The 17627-nt window shown below is 37.3% G+C and overlaps 1 protein-coding gene across 1 annotated transcript in view; it reads left to right on the top strand.

The window, feature by feature from the left end:
* Window positions 1-16498, top strand: part of Ankrd50 (ankyrin repeat domain containing 50) — a 38609-nt gene extending 22111 nt beyond the window's left edge. The window contains exons 3-5 of the mRNA XM_003477120.5: window positions 1761-1990; window positions 8103-11650; window positions 13502-16498. Coding sequence (XP_003477168.1) covers window positions 1761-1990; window positions 8103-11647 — 3775 coding nt within the window. The 3' untranslated portion in view covers window positions 11648-11650; window positions 13502-16498. The remainder of the gene's footprint in view (window positions 1-1760; window positions 1991-8102; window positions 11651-13501) is intronic.
* Window positions 16499-17627: the final 1129 nt, after the last annotated feature.

The following is a 17627-nucleotide window of genomic DNA, read 5'->3' as shown; positions in this document are numbered from 1 at the left end:
TTTCCTAAACTGAGCGTGATTCTTACGTAAAGATTGTCCTGTCTTCCCTTTCTCAGTGTAGGGAGTTATAATTGGTTCTCAAAAAATTAATTCACCTGAGCATCTACTACTTAGGTGTTTCTCTGGTATTTTCTGCCTTTCCTACCTCTGTATCCCTGATGTCGATCATTTCTTATTTACTGTGTTAGTAATTTTACTACTTTCTATGAGAGCAGTGAGCACATTGCTTTGAAGATACTAGTCTTTCATTCTAGATTGCAAAGTTTCATCATTAATCTCCTGTGAGCACCATGGTATAATTATGCAACCGCTGAATTGCTAATTTCTGAAAGGTACACTGATGTGCAAAAACCAATTTAGTTCCTATTCTTTTGATGCTTAAGGTCTAAAGAGAAAAAATTGGGGACATGATGTATCAAGTTGAAGAACTAACAGTGCTTTGAAAGAGAATTTATTGATGCTGTGAAACCAGATAAAATTTGACCTTAAAGTGATTTTTAAAGTTAAATTGTAGATAAAGGAGGAGTTGCCTCCATGAAGAAAGAAAGGAAGTCCATACCAGGCAGAGGAAACTGCAAATGAAAAGGCCCTTGTGTACTTGGGTCTGATACAGGTCATTGAAAGAAGCCTAAGGTGGTTGGAGCAGAAAGTTCGCAGGCTGCAGAAGGAGGCCTGAGGGGAGTTGGTGGGGGCTCGGTGGTTACAGCAGCACGGCTGAAAGCAGGGAGCTTGGGTTAGAGTCCTGCTGCTCCGCACTGAGAGGAAGCGAGAGTTTAGAAACATTGATTACGGAGTAGTAGGCAGTTGCATTTTGGTGTCCAGGTGATCAGGTGATTAAGAAAAAGAGCTGTAGCCAATATTCATGAATTTCTGTTGCTCATTACAGACTAGATTATGTCTTCAACATCTCACCTGCTCAACATACTGAGAACATGACACACATCAAGTATGTTTTTGAAGATGAATGAGCATTTTTTAATGTACAAAAACATTTTATTCAGCTACAGTGTACATCACATGAGTAAGAAATGCACATTATTTAGTGGAATAAAGCCTGATAATCTTTTTCTTTACTTTGAAATTTCAAAATACATGAAGTGGTACCTAGAATAGTTATTTATCTTTGTATAGTCTTTTAAAATAAACTTGGTGTTTGATACACTTTGTGCAGTGCAGTAGTGTTGTGAGAGACATAATAAAGCTTTTTTAAATTCTGTAGAATTAATATATTTCTTCTTGTAAGGTGGAAGTCAAACTTTTTGTTTCCCTCTACAACAAATTTTACAGCCTTGTCATAGATAATTGAAGCCTTTTATCCCTGACTCGAAGGAAGATGAAGAAGGAAATACTGAAATCTAGTTCTGTCCGCTGCTATTTTCCTTGATGTTTCCTGCATTGCTAGCACATCCATAGAAACACGCATTCGGTCTCTTTATTTTGGGCACTGATGTTATTGAAAATGAGAACTATTCAGAACCTACATTCTTCTTGAAGAATTGACCCGAATAACCTTTTTGTTCTAGAAGGTTGTCCATTGATTATAGCTCTGGTAAAGGCCTTCCCGCAGCTGTGTCTCGGCCCTTCTTTGTATTTTTGAGGCAGCCTCTCTCTAACTTGCTGAATTGCCCAGGCTGGGCTTGAACTTGTGAGCTCTTGCTTCCCAACACCTGGCCTTATTTTATTTTCAAAACATTCATAATTAGTGATACTGGTGTTTCTAGTCAACCACATTCAAGCTGCTCTCCTAATGTCTTTTGCAGGTGTGTTCTGCTCCCACTCTTGGGAATGAAGCCCCCCCAGCAAAGCCTGTACCTGCTCGTGGACTCTGTGGACGAAGGCTGTAACATCGCTGAAGGAGAACAGACGTCCACCAGCTTTTCTGGGACAGTGGCAGAGCTCTTAGCGGGTCACCATGAGTTTTTTCCACCGTGGCTACTGCTTCTCTGTTCTGCCAGAAAACAGAGTAAGGCGGTTACTAAAATGTTTACTGGTAAGCATACTTGCTGCCTTCCAAATGAACTGCTGCTTTAGTGTGTTTATTTCTTAGAGCAGTGTATGCAGCTGAAAATCTAAATGTTTCATTCACTTCTTCTATCATCTCTTCTGTACTGTACCTTTTAAAATTATATTAAAAACAGTGCAGAGCGTGTTTTAAAATCATGTCAAAGTTATCTTTCCGATTATGTTTCCAAGTTCCCGTCCCGACCGCCTTGCTGAAGGGTGGCAGTGTTGGATGCCAGCTTTGCTGCTGTGCGTCTGTGGGCTGCCTTGGGCATGCTGTTACATCTTGACAGTTTATATTGCTGCTGTGTGACATAGCATCTTAGGAGTACTAAGTTTGCCTTTTCCTTTTAGGAAAAACATCAGTGGCAGTTACTCTGGGTATTAGTGAAAGAAGACAGAACTCAGCAGCCCTTTACTGTACCTCTTGAAATAGTTTCTTGTTTCAGCCCTTCTCTGATCTCTGAGAGAAGTGTCTATAATGTGCAAAAGTAAATGTTTCTTTTTTCCTTACTTTACTCTTTTCTTTTTCTTTTTTTCTAACCTTAATAAAGTTATGGTTACTCCTTTTAGATTATATGAAACAATCGCTTCTCGGCCTCTTGGCTAAGATCAAGTGTAGATTATATGAAACACTCTTCTGTGCTGTGTGGTTAATGAAAGAAATGTAAAACAAGGACTTTTCACAAGATGTATAGTGTAATTGAAGAGATACGAATTGAGTTAATGATTTGTTAGTCATTAGTTTATAAAGTACATGTTTGTACTACATAATGATTACATTTATTGCGGGGAGTTTGTACATGTACATTTACATATCTTAATCAGTTTTAAGTAGTTCCATGCATTTTAAAGTATGGCAAAACCTTTTATTAATCCGTTGAAGTGATTTTTTTTTTTTATAACCACCTTTATTTCCTCTCCTGGGTCATGTCTTAGATTCTCTTGCTTCTGATAGCAGCACTCTTGTTTTCCATGACGTTTTTACCCTTATTAAAAATGAAGTTGATAAAAGTTTGGCAGTTAAAATAATTTATATACAATATATTTTCATACTTTATGCAAATGAAGCAGTGAACTTACAGACTTAGCTCTCTTACCTTTCATTAGCCCTGTGACCTTGTGACCTGGGTGCAGATAACCTAATGTTTTGTGTTTCTGTTTCCTCATCTATAAAATGGAAAAAAATTAAAGTTAAACAACAACTTACATGTGAAATACTTAGAACATCACCTTACTTAGGACTAAATATGAAATGTTTTATAAATGTTGGTATTATTATTTTATTCTTTTTAGCAAAAATAAATTTTGAGTGTTATTCATATTATTGCCTTTATTTTTCTTAATACTTTTTTTTTTTTTTTTTTTGTACCAGGGATTGAACTCATGACCTCATGCTTGCCAGGCAGGCACTGATGTCATTGAGCTGTAGCCTCCACCCTATTATTGCTGTTAGATCAAGGTTATTGTTTCTAAACGCTATGTAGAATTACTGTCTGTGGCTAGATTTCCTATTTATTTTTCTAGTATCTTATTGATGGTATTTAGATTGTTTTCAGTTTTTTTTAACATAGGTTGAGCCACCTTAACCTTAAAGTTCAAAATCAGGAGTTAATCAAAATCCAGCACTTAAGTGGTCATGACGCCAAAAGTGGAAAATTCCATATTGTAGAACTTAGTTTCATGCAAGACATATTTAAAATATTACATAAAATTACCTCCACGTTACAGGTATAAGGTATATGAGATATAAGTAGATTTGAATTTAGATGTGGGCCTCATTTCCCAAGATCAATGGATCTCTGTCTCTGTCTCTGTCTCTGTCTCTGTCTGTCTGTCTCTTTCTCTCTCCACACATAAATACTCCACAGTCTGAAAAACTCTAAAGTATTTCAGGTCCTGGGTGTTTTGGCTAAGGAATATTTAACTTGTATTACAAAAAAAGCAAAACAAAACAGAAAAGTCCCAAAACCCAAATACTTCATGAACGTCCTTGCCTATGTCTGTGACTTTCTACTCAGGTGAGTGCTAAAGATGATTTGGGTGTTACTCAGCTTTTAAGAAGGGAAAAGTCGGCTTCAGCCCAGGGTCACCTGGCTCCATTGCTTTCAGGTCCAAGTGAGGAGAGCAGCATGGCAGAAGGGTGCAGAGGAAAGCTCGCAGCCCGGAGGCAGAGCGGGCAAGAAAGGCGGAAAGCAAGGACTAGGACAGGACCGAATGCTAAGATCACTCTCTGGGATCCCCTCCCTTCAGACAGGCTCCACCTCCTGCTTTCCTTACCTGCCAAGATACCATCAAATTGTGATCTCATAAGTGGGTCAATCCACTAAGAAGGCAGAGCCCTCGGGGTCTGGTCCTTCCCACAAACCCCATCAGTTCCAGCCAGACCTTAGCACAGGAATTTCAGAGGACATTTCAAATCTGAAACCCAACAATTTGGAAATTGCTAGGTTACAGAGTACACACGTTTTGAATTTTAAGTTAATTTTGCCAGATTTTGGTATGCTTGAAATAATTTATATTCCTACCAAAAATATGATTTCTCTTTTTCTGCATTCTCATCAACATTTATTTTCAGGTCTGTTTTTATCTGCTGTAGGGTGTTATGCTTTAATTTTTGACCAAAATGTTCTTCCCTTGAGCTTCTTCAGTTTTGCACACAGACTTCTGTGTTTTCTCTCTGGCTCCATAACTAGGCAGTTACTTAATCACTCTCTGTATCTGACTTGTCTTTGTATATCTTACTGTTTAACCATTGTTGGCCTTTTGTATTTGTTTACTTACTAGTATTTGTCCGCCCTTGGAGATCATATCCATTAGAACAGGAGCTTTTCCTCTCTGGGCACCGCTCTTAGCTCTTCAGTATCTAGAACCAGCTTGGAACAAAGCTGTCATTCTGGGATTTGCAGATACTTGAACTTGTGTTTCCTTTCAACTGTATTTTACTAGAAAACGGCAGTGTTAGGAACCAGAACTAGATTGTGGTCAGATTCTCTTTACCCAGCTTCTTCTTCTGAGATACTGGTTTTTCAAAACAGGAGATTTTATATAAACATTTGATCACTTTCTGATTGAGAGTAAATTTTGAGTTTGGGTGTAAAAATTTTAAGAATATTAGTAAAGTTATTAATACATACTATCAGTTGCTTTCCAAAAAGATATATATCAAATTATATTCATTTCTGAAAAGGTTATTAATTTGAAATGTAAAAGTACTCTCAATTTTATTTGAACTTTCTGTTTATGACTTTTTCTCCCCATGCTGATTTTTATCAATTTGTCTTTTTCTTTTCCTATGAGTTTTTGCTGACTCTTGAATGTGTTTCTATCAGTAAGTTAGTGTGTTTCTCATTTATTGCCAATAGGGTTTTTGTTTCACTTTCTCTGCAGCTATTATTTGACTTTTAAAAATAATTATTATGAAATTTATTATATGTAATTAACATAGCGTCCCTTACTATGCCATATACTTTTATATTTTGTTTATATAAAATATTTTCTACTAAATGCTATGAAATGAGGCGTACTTCAGTAATTTATCAAATTTGAGGTTTTCTCAGTAGATTCTGATAGAATGTAACACGGACACAGGTCCTGCCATTCTACTATGACTAGCACCAAGTGGTTTTAGAACCTAAGAAATGTTTTTAGAAGAGAAGTAATTTGATAGTGAAGTGGTTCAACGTTTCAGTAAATTAATAGTTTTATTCTCCTGAGAATTCTGATGATTTTTTTCAGCCTTATCTTACAGTTTTTAAGTGCTTTGTAGCGATGTATTTTCAACACCTTTAGCTCAAGGTACTTAAATTGGTGATTAATATTCTTTCTTTGTAGTTTGTTTTTTTCTGACAGTGCTAAAACTCTGCTTCAGGGCTTCACGCGTGCTGGAAGCCATCAACTGCTGAGCTACATCCCAGCCTTTTTGTTCTGTTTTAATGAACCAAGACTGTTATTAATGATGAACATAATTTCTGCTATTTTATATACATACTACAGAATAATTAGTGTGTGGGGGATTTAATTTTTCAATTGCAAATATTTTGTGTTTACTTCTTACAGAAGTCTGTACTTTTTATAGAAATCTGTCTCCTTATTCCTCATTCCCTTAAATGTTTGCATTTTCTTCAGCAACTTTGTTTCCATTCTTTTGAAAAGACCAAACTTCAAAGTCAAACAAAACAATCAAAATCCTAGTTCTGTTAATTACTACTTACTTTAGGCAATGTATTTAATATTTCTGTGCTTTAACTTTCTTTTTAAAATAGGATACTTATCTCTCAGGCTTGACATAAAAGGGTATATGTGATAAGCACTTTAAGTGCTACCCTGGAATAGTTGACTCAATAAATACTGTTCTTTTTATTCCTTTCTGAGAAACCAAAGCTGTTACTGTGGAGATTTGCAGGGTTAGCCTAGTTTACGTGTTAATTATTTCAAGTTTTAATCATGAGATCTCAATTATTTTAAATTATATTTATTCATAATGGGCTATGTGATCTTTCCTGTAAATCAATTGTTTGCAAAACATCACTTTGAAAACCTTGAAACCATAATATAAGATACTGTTGTTTTAAATAACTTTTTTATTGGCAACAGGCCAGGTGTTTCTTTTTCATATTAAATTGTTTCAGTGAATTTGTAAAGCCAAACACAAATGGGCACTAAAAAAAAAAAAAAAAAAAAAAAAGATTTAGAGAGAAGTCATCTTATGTCACTGGTAAATTGGGATTGTTATAAATTTCTTGGAATGTTTCAGAAGCTCTTTTTATGTTAGGAATGTCTTCATAATGGAAATCTATATTTTGAAATGATTTATATGTTGATCATTTAATTATCAGTTATGTGTCTATATTAACAGATTCATTTTTGATAAAGACTTAAGATAATGCAAAGTTTTTTGTTTCTTTGTTTCATCTGCATGGCGTTGTATTTTCCAGTGTACTTGTCTACTTCATCTAAGTGTTTCAAGGTTGATATCACAGAATTGAACTGATCAATTTTTTCTCCAGACCTGTGGCTTAGTCTTCAGAGATGTATCTTCTTATTTTAATCCTGGTGACAAAACCAGAGGTTGATGTCAACTTCAGCAGTTCCTCACTCTCCCTTCTTCATATATAATCCAGCTCTTACTATTAATCCCCAAATCCACCTTTGGTCTTTATATTCGCTGCTGCTGCCATGGTTGTCAGAACCTTCATGGTTCTTGTGCAGAATTTATCCCAGTGTTTTGAAAAGGATTTTGCTTCTAGTTTTGACCCACTCCAGCTGATTTAGGGATGTTAGAATGGTCTTTCATAATGCAGACCTGATCATATTATTACCTTGATAAGTTCATTCACTAGCAAGGTTTTTTCTTCTGTAAGATAAATATACAGTTATGTAATAGATTTGTATCTGTAGATCATGGTACAACTTCTTTCTGAAAACAAAGTACACTAGAATTTCAAATAGCTGTAACTAGCATACTTGTAGATTGATTTCAGTGGTATTAAATGGCATTATTTTTACAATGCTAAAGTTTTGTAAGCTGAATTTGTATCTTAATTGTATCTTAATTGGTTAGTCTATTTATTGACCGGCTAAGACTTAATCATCTAAATTTGATAGCTTTGAAAACTTAAAAACTGTAAGATTACACACTGTTTTAAATAACTTATTAGCAGCAGGTCAGGTGTTTAGGTGATATTCTAATTAAATACAATACTTCCTCCAATAATTAAGGCTAGTATATATAACAGTCATTTGTATGAAAAGATCATCTTGTGAAACAAAACTTACTTGTTATGTCTCTTGCAACTTTCTTTTTTTCTAGTTGTTTGGGAGTTCAGAAAATGTTAACAGGGTACTGTAAAAGTAAAAGATTTGTACTGTCTAATGCTGTTAGTGTCTTACATTGAAGCTGAGAAAGGAAACAAGCCACTGAAAGAATTAAGATCTATTTCCATTTGTCGATAAAAAAATGAAATTATTTGTCCGCCATCCACATATTTGATTAATGTTTCTATTGTTTTATTGTATGTTGAAGACATTTTCTTTGGCAATTTGGCAGCGTCTATCGTGCATCCCAACTGATGATGTCTGACTTTTTGTTTCTCCTCCAGGTTTTCGTAAAATAAGTTTAGATGACCTTCGGAAGGCGTACATTGTCAAGGATGTTCAACAGTACATTCTCCATCGTTTAGATCAAGAAGAGGCTTTGCGGCAACACCTCACAAAAGAAACTGCAGAGATGTTAAATCAGCTTCACATTAAAAGCAGTGGATGCTTTCTTTATCTAGAACGAGTTTTAGATGGAGTTGTAGAAAATTTTATCATGTTAAGAGAGATTCGTGACATCCCCGGAACTCTAAATGGTCTCTATCTCTGGCTTTGCCAAAGACTTTTTGTAAGAAAACAGTTTGCAAAAGTTCAGCCTATTTTGAACGTGATTCTTGCAGCCTGCCGACCTTTGACCATAACAGAATTATATCATGCAGTATGGACCAAAAATATGTCATTAACATTAGAAGACTTTCAACGTAAGCTAGACGTCCTCTCCAAACTTCTTGTTGATGGACTAGGAAATACTAAAATACTCTTTCACTATAGTTTTGCAGAATGGCTTCTGGACGTGAAACACTGCACTCAGAAGTATTTGTGCAATGCAGCAGAAGGACACAGAATGTTGGCTATGAGTTATACCTGTCAAGCAAAGAATTTAACACCCTTGGAAGCACAAGAATTTGCTTTGCACTTAATTAATTCAAACTTACAATTAGAGACAGCTGAGTTAGCTCTGTGGATGATATGGAATGGTGCACCTGTCAGGGACTCTCTGTCTACTTTAATTCCCAAGGAACAAGAAGTACTACAGCTGTTGGTCAAAGCTGGTGCTCACGTCAACAGTGAAGATGACCGCACATCATGCATTGTCCGACAAGCCTTAGAGAGAGAAGATTCCATTCGGACATTATTAGATAATGGAGCTTCAGTAAATCAGTGTGATTCAAATGGAAGAACATTATTGGCTAATGCTGCCTACAGTGGCAATCTTGATGTAGTGAATTTACTTGTCTCTAGGGGAGCAGACTTAGAAATAGAAGATGCCCATGGACATACACCACTCACCCTAGCTGCTAGACAAGGACATACCAAGGTGGTTAATTGTTTGATTGGGTGTGGAGCAAATATTAATCACACTGATCAAGACGGTTGGACAGCTTTGCGATCTGCGGCGTGGGGCGGGCACACTGAGGTCGTTTCTGCACTACTTTATGCTGGCGTAAAAGTGGACTGTGCAGATGCTGATAGTCGGACAGCTTTGAGAGCAGCAGCTTGGGGAGGCCACGAGGACATTGTACTGAATTTGCTGCAGCATGGTGCTGAAGTTAACAAAGCTGATAATGAAGGTAGGACTGCTTTGATAGCGGCGGCCTACATGGGGCATAGAGAGATTGTGGAGCACCTGTTGGACCACGGCGCAGAAGTCAATCATGAAGACGTGGATGGCAGGACTGCACTGTCTGTAGCTGCACTTTGTGTGCCCGCAAGTAAAGGGCACGCCTCTGTTGTTAGCCTCCTGATCGATCGAGGTGCGGAGGTGGATCATTGTGATAAAGATGGCATGACTCCACTGCTGGTGGCTGCCTATGAAGGACATGTGGATGTGGTTGACTTGCTTCTAGAGGGAGGAGCAGATGTAGACCACACAGATAACAATGGTCGAACCCCCCTGTTAGCAGCGGCTTCCATGGGTCATGCTTCAGTAGTAAACACACTTTTGTTCTGGGGTGCGGCTGTGGATAGCATTGACAGTGAAGGCAGGACAGTCCTCAGCATAGCTTCAGCACAAGGAAATGTGGAGGTGGTCCGCACTCTGCTGGACAGAGGGTTAGATGAGAATCACCGAGATGATGCTGGCTGGACCCCTTTGCATATGGCAGCTTTTGAAGGCCACAGGTTAATATGTGAAGCACTTATTGAACAAGGTGCTAGAACAAATGAGATTGACAATGATGGCCGAATTCCTTTCATCTTAGCTTCACAAGAGGGTCATTATGATTGTGTTCAAATACTGCTGGAAAATAAATCCAATATCGATCAGAGAGGCTATGATGGAAGAAATGCGCTGCGGGTTGCTGCATTAGAAGGACACAGAGACATTGTTGAATTGCTTTTCAGCCATGGCGCTGACGTGAATTATAAAGATGCTGATGGGAGGCCCACACTTTATATCCTGGCCTTAGAAAACCAACTTACAATGGCTGAATATTTTCTAGAAAACGGTGCAAATGTAGAAGCAAGCGATGCTGAAGGAAGGACAGCTCTGCATGTTTCCTGCTGGCAAGGCCACATGGAGATGGTACAGGTGCTGATAGCCTCCCACGCCGACGTCAACGCCGCGGACAATGAGAAGCGCTCTGCTCTGCAGTCGGCAGCCTGGCAGGGCCACATGAAGGTGGTTCAGCTTCTGATTGAGCACGGGGCAGTAGTTGACCATACATGTAATCAAGGTGCAACTGCACTGTGCATCGCAGCCCAGGAAGGACACATTGATGTCGTGCAGGTGTTACTAGAGCACGGGGCCGATCCAAACCATGCCGATCAGTTCGGACGCACTGCTATGCGTGTTGCAGCCAAAAATGGACATTCTCAAATAATTAAGTTATTAGAAAAATACGGTGCGTCGAGCTTGAATGGCTGTTCTCCGTCACCTGTTCACACCATGGAACAGAAACCTCTACAGTCAGTGTCATCAAAGATGCAGTCACTGACAATTAAATCAAACAGCTCCAGCAGCACCGGCGGAGGGGATATGCAGCCTTCCCTGCGAGGCTTGCCTAATGGACCAGCTCATGCGTTCAGTTCTCCGTCAGAATCTCCAGATTCTACTGTTGATAGGCAGAAGTCATCACTGTCAAATAATTCCCTAAAAAGCTCAAAAAACTCATCTTTGAGAACTACTTCATCTACAGCAACAGCTCAGACAGTGCCAATTGATAGCTTTCACAACTTGTCATTTACAGAACAAATTCAGCAACACTCGCTGCCACGCAGCAGAAGTCGACAGTCAATTGTTTCCCCCTCTTCCACGACCCAGTCCTTAGGGCAGAGTCATAATTCCCCAAGTAGCGAGTTTGAGTGGAGTCAAGTGAAGCCCAGTCTGAAGTCAACTAAAGCAAATAAAGGGGGGAAGTCCGAAAATTCCGCCAAATCTGGGTCAGCTGGGAAAAAACCTAAACAAAACAATTCGTCGCAGCCAAAGGTTTTAGAGTATGAGATGACTCAGTTTGACAAAAGAGGACCCATTGCCAACTCTGGGACGAATGCAACACCTAAACAAGTCCCCGTAGAATCTCAGTGCAAAATCATACCTTCAGCTCAGCAGGAAATTGGCCGGTCTCAGCAGCAGTTTCTCATTCACCAGCAAAGCGGGGAACAGAAGAAGAGAAATGGCATAATGACAAATCCTAACTACCACCTGCAGAGCAACCAGGTTTTTCTCGGGAGGGTTTCAGTTCCACGAACCATTCAGGACAGAGGGCCTCAGGAAGTGTTGGAGGGCTACCCTTCCGCAGAGACAGAACTAAGCCTTAAGCAAGCCCTGAAGCTTCAGATAGAAGGTTCTGACCCGAGCTTCAACTATAAGAAGGAAACACCGCTGTAACAGGTAAATAGTTCAGCGTACAGAGTTAGCTACCAAAAGCATAGTTCCCTGTCTTTGGGGTGCTACAGGACTGATTCCCTCACCTAATGTCCAGCTGTCTCCTAGCTAGACCTTCCTTCCCTTCAAAACTTGAATTCTGTGGGGCCAGAGGTGCAGCTCAGTGGTACAGGGCCTGCCTGGCAAGCATAAGGTCTTGAGTTTGATTCCCAGTTCCCTGCCCCCCAAATTTGAATTCTTCCACCACTAGCACTTCCTTTCCTCCTTCCCTCTTCGTGCTGTCCAAAGCAGTTGCTGTTTAACATACTTGATACACTTTGTTTATCTCTTTTGTTTACTTTTGTCTCCTTGACTGAAGGGGAAGCTTGTGCACTTAGGAATTTTTGTTTTGCTCAATGCTGTATTCTGTATACTTGGAATAGTGTTTGAACCTATGGTAATTTCTCAGTCAAAATGTGCTGGATAAATGCATTAATAAGGGAATTTATATACTGTTTATGGATTCCAGATTAAGAATTTTTTAATTAATCATTTTCCCCTCTTAGAGATCTTTGATGGTAGAAATGTGGCTACTTCTGTATTATTATTTTTTTTTTTTTGGTTTGAAAAAAATAATGCATGTAAATCACTTATAAATGTTAATTTTATTTCTCCTTATCAGTAAAATTTAGTTTTATTAGGGCAGATCTTTTAGAAATCTTTTAAGTAGTGTTTTCGTGTACTCTACCCAGAATTGGTCTGAAAAAAGGTAAATAAGTGTTTTGGTGAGGTGGTTATTTAGAGCCCATTATATTCAGACAAAATGGTTTTTATTTAATAAAAACTCCCACCACAAAGGATAGTTTACTAGTAATATAAGGGGAAAGGAGTGAGAAAATAGTTAAGTGTACATCTTTTATGCTAATGGATACTTTTTCAGGAACACATTTCCCATATTGGAGATATATCTGAGAATATTTTTCTTCTTTAACAAAGTCGTACTCTTAAGTAGACTGACATCGGTCTTTTTTGGATGTATTTGGAACTATGCTTTAGGGGCATGATATGTGGAACAGTACTCTAAACAAGTTCTCCCTGTCTTCCAGTTATAAACACCCTTCAGAGTGAATTCATGGATAGCAGTAAAATGTCACTTAAAAATAGTTTGTATGAAATAGTCAATTCATTCTCCAATTTCGCTTATCTTAAAAATACTCAATTCTGATGCTCTACCTCTCCAACTTGAAGGCTATCTTTTGTAAAGGCAAAGTATAAATACATATGAATAGAAACACACGTAAATGAAGGTTAATTAATATTTTGTAGAATCTTTAAAAATGACATAGTTAAATAATGAATCTTTAATAGACAAGTTTGTTAAATTTGCACATTACATAGATGAGTAAATATACATACTCTTTTTTAAGAATTTTTGAACTTTTATTTATAAACTAATTCCATAAACTACTAAACATAACAACAAAAAGTTCCTGGCTTTCATCCTATATAGATAGAAAAATTAATTATTTAATTGCTATTTAAATCTGCCTCTTGCTTCCAAAGAAATGACTGTGTGATCTACACATATTTTCAAACTATCTCTTAACATTTACAGACTTACAAGTAAATGCTGTTGTATTTTTATACAGAATTGGAAAGAGTCTGTTAAGAAACTAATTTCTAATAACTTTCTACTTGTAAGAACTGAATTTTATAAACTATACGCATTTTATAAATCTTTAATTCAGGTAATTTTATCATCTATAGTTAGGTAGAAGTATATGTATACATATTCTTATGTAAGGTCTCAAAATTATATGTAGTTGTATAGTAAGGTGTAAAAATTAATTGTGCTTTTGTTTTTAACTTCTTAATTAGTTTCCTGTTCTGTGAAACAGAAGACCTTATGATTGGAGTGGTTCTTCAGCTACTGGATGAAAATGTAAAATGCCTATTGATTTGCTGAAAAAAAAAGTGAAGAATGTGACACCTGCAGTACAGTACCTTAGTTACTGTAATGTGCCTAAACAGTAAGGCTGCCTTCTCAGTGTAATCCTCCCTCTGTGCTTAAAAAATTTTGTTTTGTGTGCTTTGTATTCACGACACAGAGCAAGCACTTTTTGAACAAATGCAGTGTATGCTGCAGTTCCCCAATAAAGCTGAAAAATTTTTAAGTATTTTAAGATTTGATAAATGTGCATGTGCCATGGTCAAATATATACGAAAAGGCAGTGTTCCTTGTATTTATTTTTCGTGTTTCTTTTTGTGGCAGAAGAAACTTACGCATAGAGTTTCAGTCGCATTTGCATTGTAGTGTGTGGCCTGTTTCTTGTATCTTTAAAAATGTTCTTCAATAAAATAAATCTTACAGTTGTTTTATGTTCACTACACCTTCAGCAATCAATAAAAATGTGTTTCTATAGAAATGCCACATTGAAGGTTAAAAAAAAAAAAAGATGATTTCTTGACAGATTTTCAAAAAACACTAATTTCTAGTACTAGGGAGCTGCTTCAAGTAATTTAAATCTGGATTTTCCCAGTAGAATACTCCTCATCTCTGGCTAGAAGTGTTAAGACAAGCAGTTAGTCAGTCAGTCCATAGGCAGAACAGAGTTCCACTTCACCACTGGGGTGCCACTTCACCACTGGGGTGCCGCTTCACCTTACACTCAGTTGTCATTCCTCCTCCAAGAAGACAGACTATCATTCCTGAGGCATGAATATTCTCAGGGACAAAGCCGTGCCTCAGCCGCGTGTGTGCAGAGGGAGACGCACCTGCCTATCTGAGGGTAGATTTTTGATCCCTGAACTATTCATTCACTACCCTTATCTTTCCTTACAGCTAAACAAACTGTAATTTATCAGTGTAAACATTCATGCCGGCTTCTCTCTCAGCTGTTTCTACTTATAAATCACTGCATGACCAAAACAGCATCCTGCAAATCAGTTGTTTAAATGTAGTGGTTCAGTTGGATGACTATTCTTGTTGAATGTAATATGTACTGTCCTTCACAGATGACACCACTAGCCCGTTAGTCGTAGCACATACGTATTTTAATTGTTATTTGACAAGTGATAGATTCGCACTTTTCTATCCACACACTCTTTCCTCTTCTTTGGACAGTTGCATGCTGAAGTGAGAGAGGTATCAGTGACCACGGAAACTATACTGTTTAGATGACTGTGTGACTCACAGCTCCAGTGTCCTGAATGTTCTAAGCAGTGAAGCCAGCTTAGATAGGTCATATGTATGTTTGGAAAGGTTGATGCTGATTTAGAAGCCAAGGTTTGAATTTAATCTTTGGATGAGCCCTGGTAGACTTACAGACCCAAGAAGTTCTGTTCTTTCTGTGTGCTGTTGGTAAGGAGGAATGAGGGAAGAGAATTTGGAGATTCAGCACAAAACCATTGCTACTACTGAAAATTCTTTAAATATGTCTTAGTAACAGGTCAGTAATGTCATCATACATGAAGGGCACATGTAATGCTTTTGTTCACGGGCATAGAAATGTGTAATTGGTTGTGATAAATGTTCCTCACTTGAACCTTTGTGTAAGGATTTTCTTTTGTTTTTAAAGTCAGTGAAACTCATTTTGTCTGTGTCATCTGTAAGTCATAATCAGGACAAGAATATACGTTGAGCAGTTCAATCCAAATTAAGATGACATGACAATATTGATAGCTCGAATGTGAATGTTTCAAGTATTGAATTCTTGTCCCTATGGGACATTTATTAAATACACTTAATAGGACTCTTGCAAAGTAGCCTTAAAAGTGTTAATGACTCTAGTACTAAATATGAACACGTGCTATTACTAGAACCAACTTTACTTATGTCTCAGATACAGTACATTTACATTACTGTAGAAGATGAAGCGCTAATTTCTTATTAGGTGTATTTTTCCTTAGAAAGAGAACCCTGAAAGCTGCCAGTTTTTCTATTAACCTTGAATTATTGAAATTGTATTTATTTAATTTTATTGTTTTTACAAAATTGCACCTTGTGGCCAAAGGGCAAACATACAACTCTGCATTAGGGATTTATGTTTTCAAGGAACTAAATGTTTTCATATCCCTTCTTTATATACTTGGAACGGTCGGTAGGAAGAGAGCCTGTTGGAAAACTATGATTTTCATAACTATTTCTCTAGGTGTTTTTATATAAATTATGTTTTAGAACAGAACAAAGTGACTTTCAGTTAGGATAAGGATAAGGGTGCTGGAAATGCCTGCTTTGCTTAGTTGCTTTTGTGGCTTCTGCTCCATTAAAAAATGAAAAAATGAAAAAAAAAAAAAACCCTCCCAAATATAAAACTCCTTAGAAGCTATTTTTGAAATGAAAGTGTTTAAATTTTGTAAATCAGCTATTGCCGCTGCACAACTTAGGATGCCATGTGCTATTTTATAACATTCCATCATCCCCATCCCTAGAAGTTATGATTTGATAATAAGGGAAGTTACAAAAATACAGAAAGGAAAAAAGGTTGGGTGTTGCTAGGAAAGGCTAGGAGACCAGAAATCCGTGTGTTGCAGTGTACAGCCGATAACTTCGGTCCCTCATCCCCACTCCCACACTCAGCAGAGTGCTCACCAAAAATAGTTCACTACTTAACAAATGAGAGAACCTTTCTTCGTCTTGTTTTGGCTATGCAAATGTTTGTTTTGCTTATTGTCCTCCATTTACACTTGCAGCAAATGTAGTTGCAAACATATGCTTTCTTTTTATTTTTCCCTTGGTTTGGGGTGTGTAAATAGCCTAAAATGTACATTGAATTTCACATTGTAAAAGTTTTATTTTATTCCTTGTATTATATTACGCAAAGTCCCTATGTATATGAAAGTGCATAATAAATATATTTGCTTTACAGAAAAAAATCTTGTTTTTATTCTTGAACTAGTAGAGACATACATGATATGCTTACAGTAACCAAAAAACCTTAGTTGTCTTAATGTTGTAAAAGAACACTGAGCAAATGAATTGGAAACATTTTATAAAGCAAAATAAATAAATAAACCACCGTTCAAAAAAGGTCTAAAAACAAGTCAGCCTTTAAGCCTTTCTAAACCTTGTATAAGGACTCTTCTCTGCAACCCCCACTGTATCAATAATCCAATAAATTGTGTGTGTATGTGCTTGATTATCAGAGTATTACAGCAGTCCTTACACTAAATATTTTTTTAGAGTTTTACTGCAAACAATTTCCTAAATAAAATTCCTATGCTTTTTGTTCAGGAAACTTCAGTCTCTCTGTACACCTTGATCCCTATCCCTAAAACAACATACAGAGGTACACATCAGTGCACATGGGTGCCAAAATTCATCTTACTTCTCTTGTTGCTGAGACAAAATACTAGACACCCAAAGTTAAAGGAGGAAAAGTTTATTTTAATTCACAGTTTATAGGGATTCCATTCCACACTCGCTCTAAGGAAGAGGAGAAACAGTCCATGGCAAGGTAGACAGGAAAGAGCAGACACTTCCATCTTCTCCAGCACAGATATTCCATCCACACTACAAGTTTTTTGCTTGATGCTTCCCACACTCATTGTGGGGCTTCCCTTTACCCATACCTAAAACAAAGCTAAACCAGTGAAACTAAACTATCACACACCCTAGATTCAGCCACCTCCAAAAAGCCCACGCTATGAGTACATGAAGTTTTGAGGGGGCTATTAGATATAAACCATAACATTCTATATATGCTGATACTCCGATGAGAAATTTCTAGAAAGGTCTAAGTATTTCCTGTTCAGTAACTTCATAATAGCTTCTGCAGTAATTTTCTATCATTTATAAATTTATTGAGTTAATCTTTAATCTTAGCAGCATAGTGTTTAAACACAAATGGGTAGTACAGAACAATTTTAAAACAGACTGTTTGACTAAATAAGCTTACAAGTATGGAGTCTCCCTGCTGGTCCAGGAAAACACAGTGAGAACTTGGCAGTGGCTAATGTTTTCACTCCTTAGCCCTGGCAGTTGGAAGAATTCCAACTAAATAGT

This window comes from Cavia porcellus, unplaced genomic scaffold (genome assembly GCF_034190915.1).
Source record: "Cavia porcellus strain 051 isolate PalLab524CR breed Dunkin Hartley unplaced genomic scaffold, mCavPor4.1 scaffold_14, whole genome shotgun sequence".
Classification (NCBI taxonomy): Eukaryota; Metazoa; Chordata; class Mammalia; order Rodentia; family Caviidae; genus Cavia; species Cavia porcellus.
The sequence above is the reverse complement of the archived record's forward strand: the minus strand, read 5'-3'. Positions and strand labels throughout refer to the sequence as shown.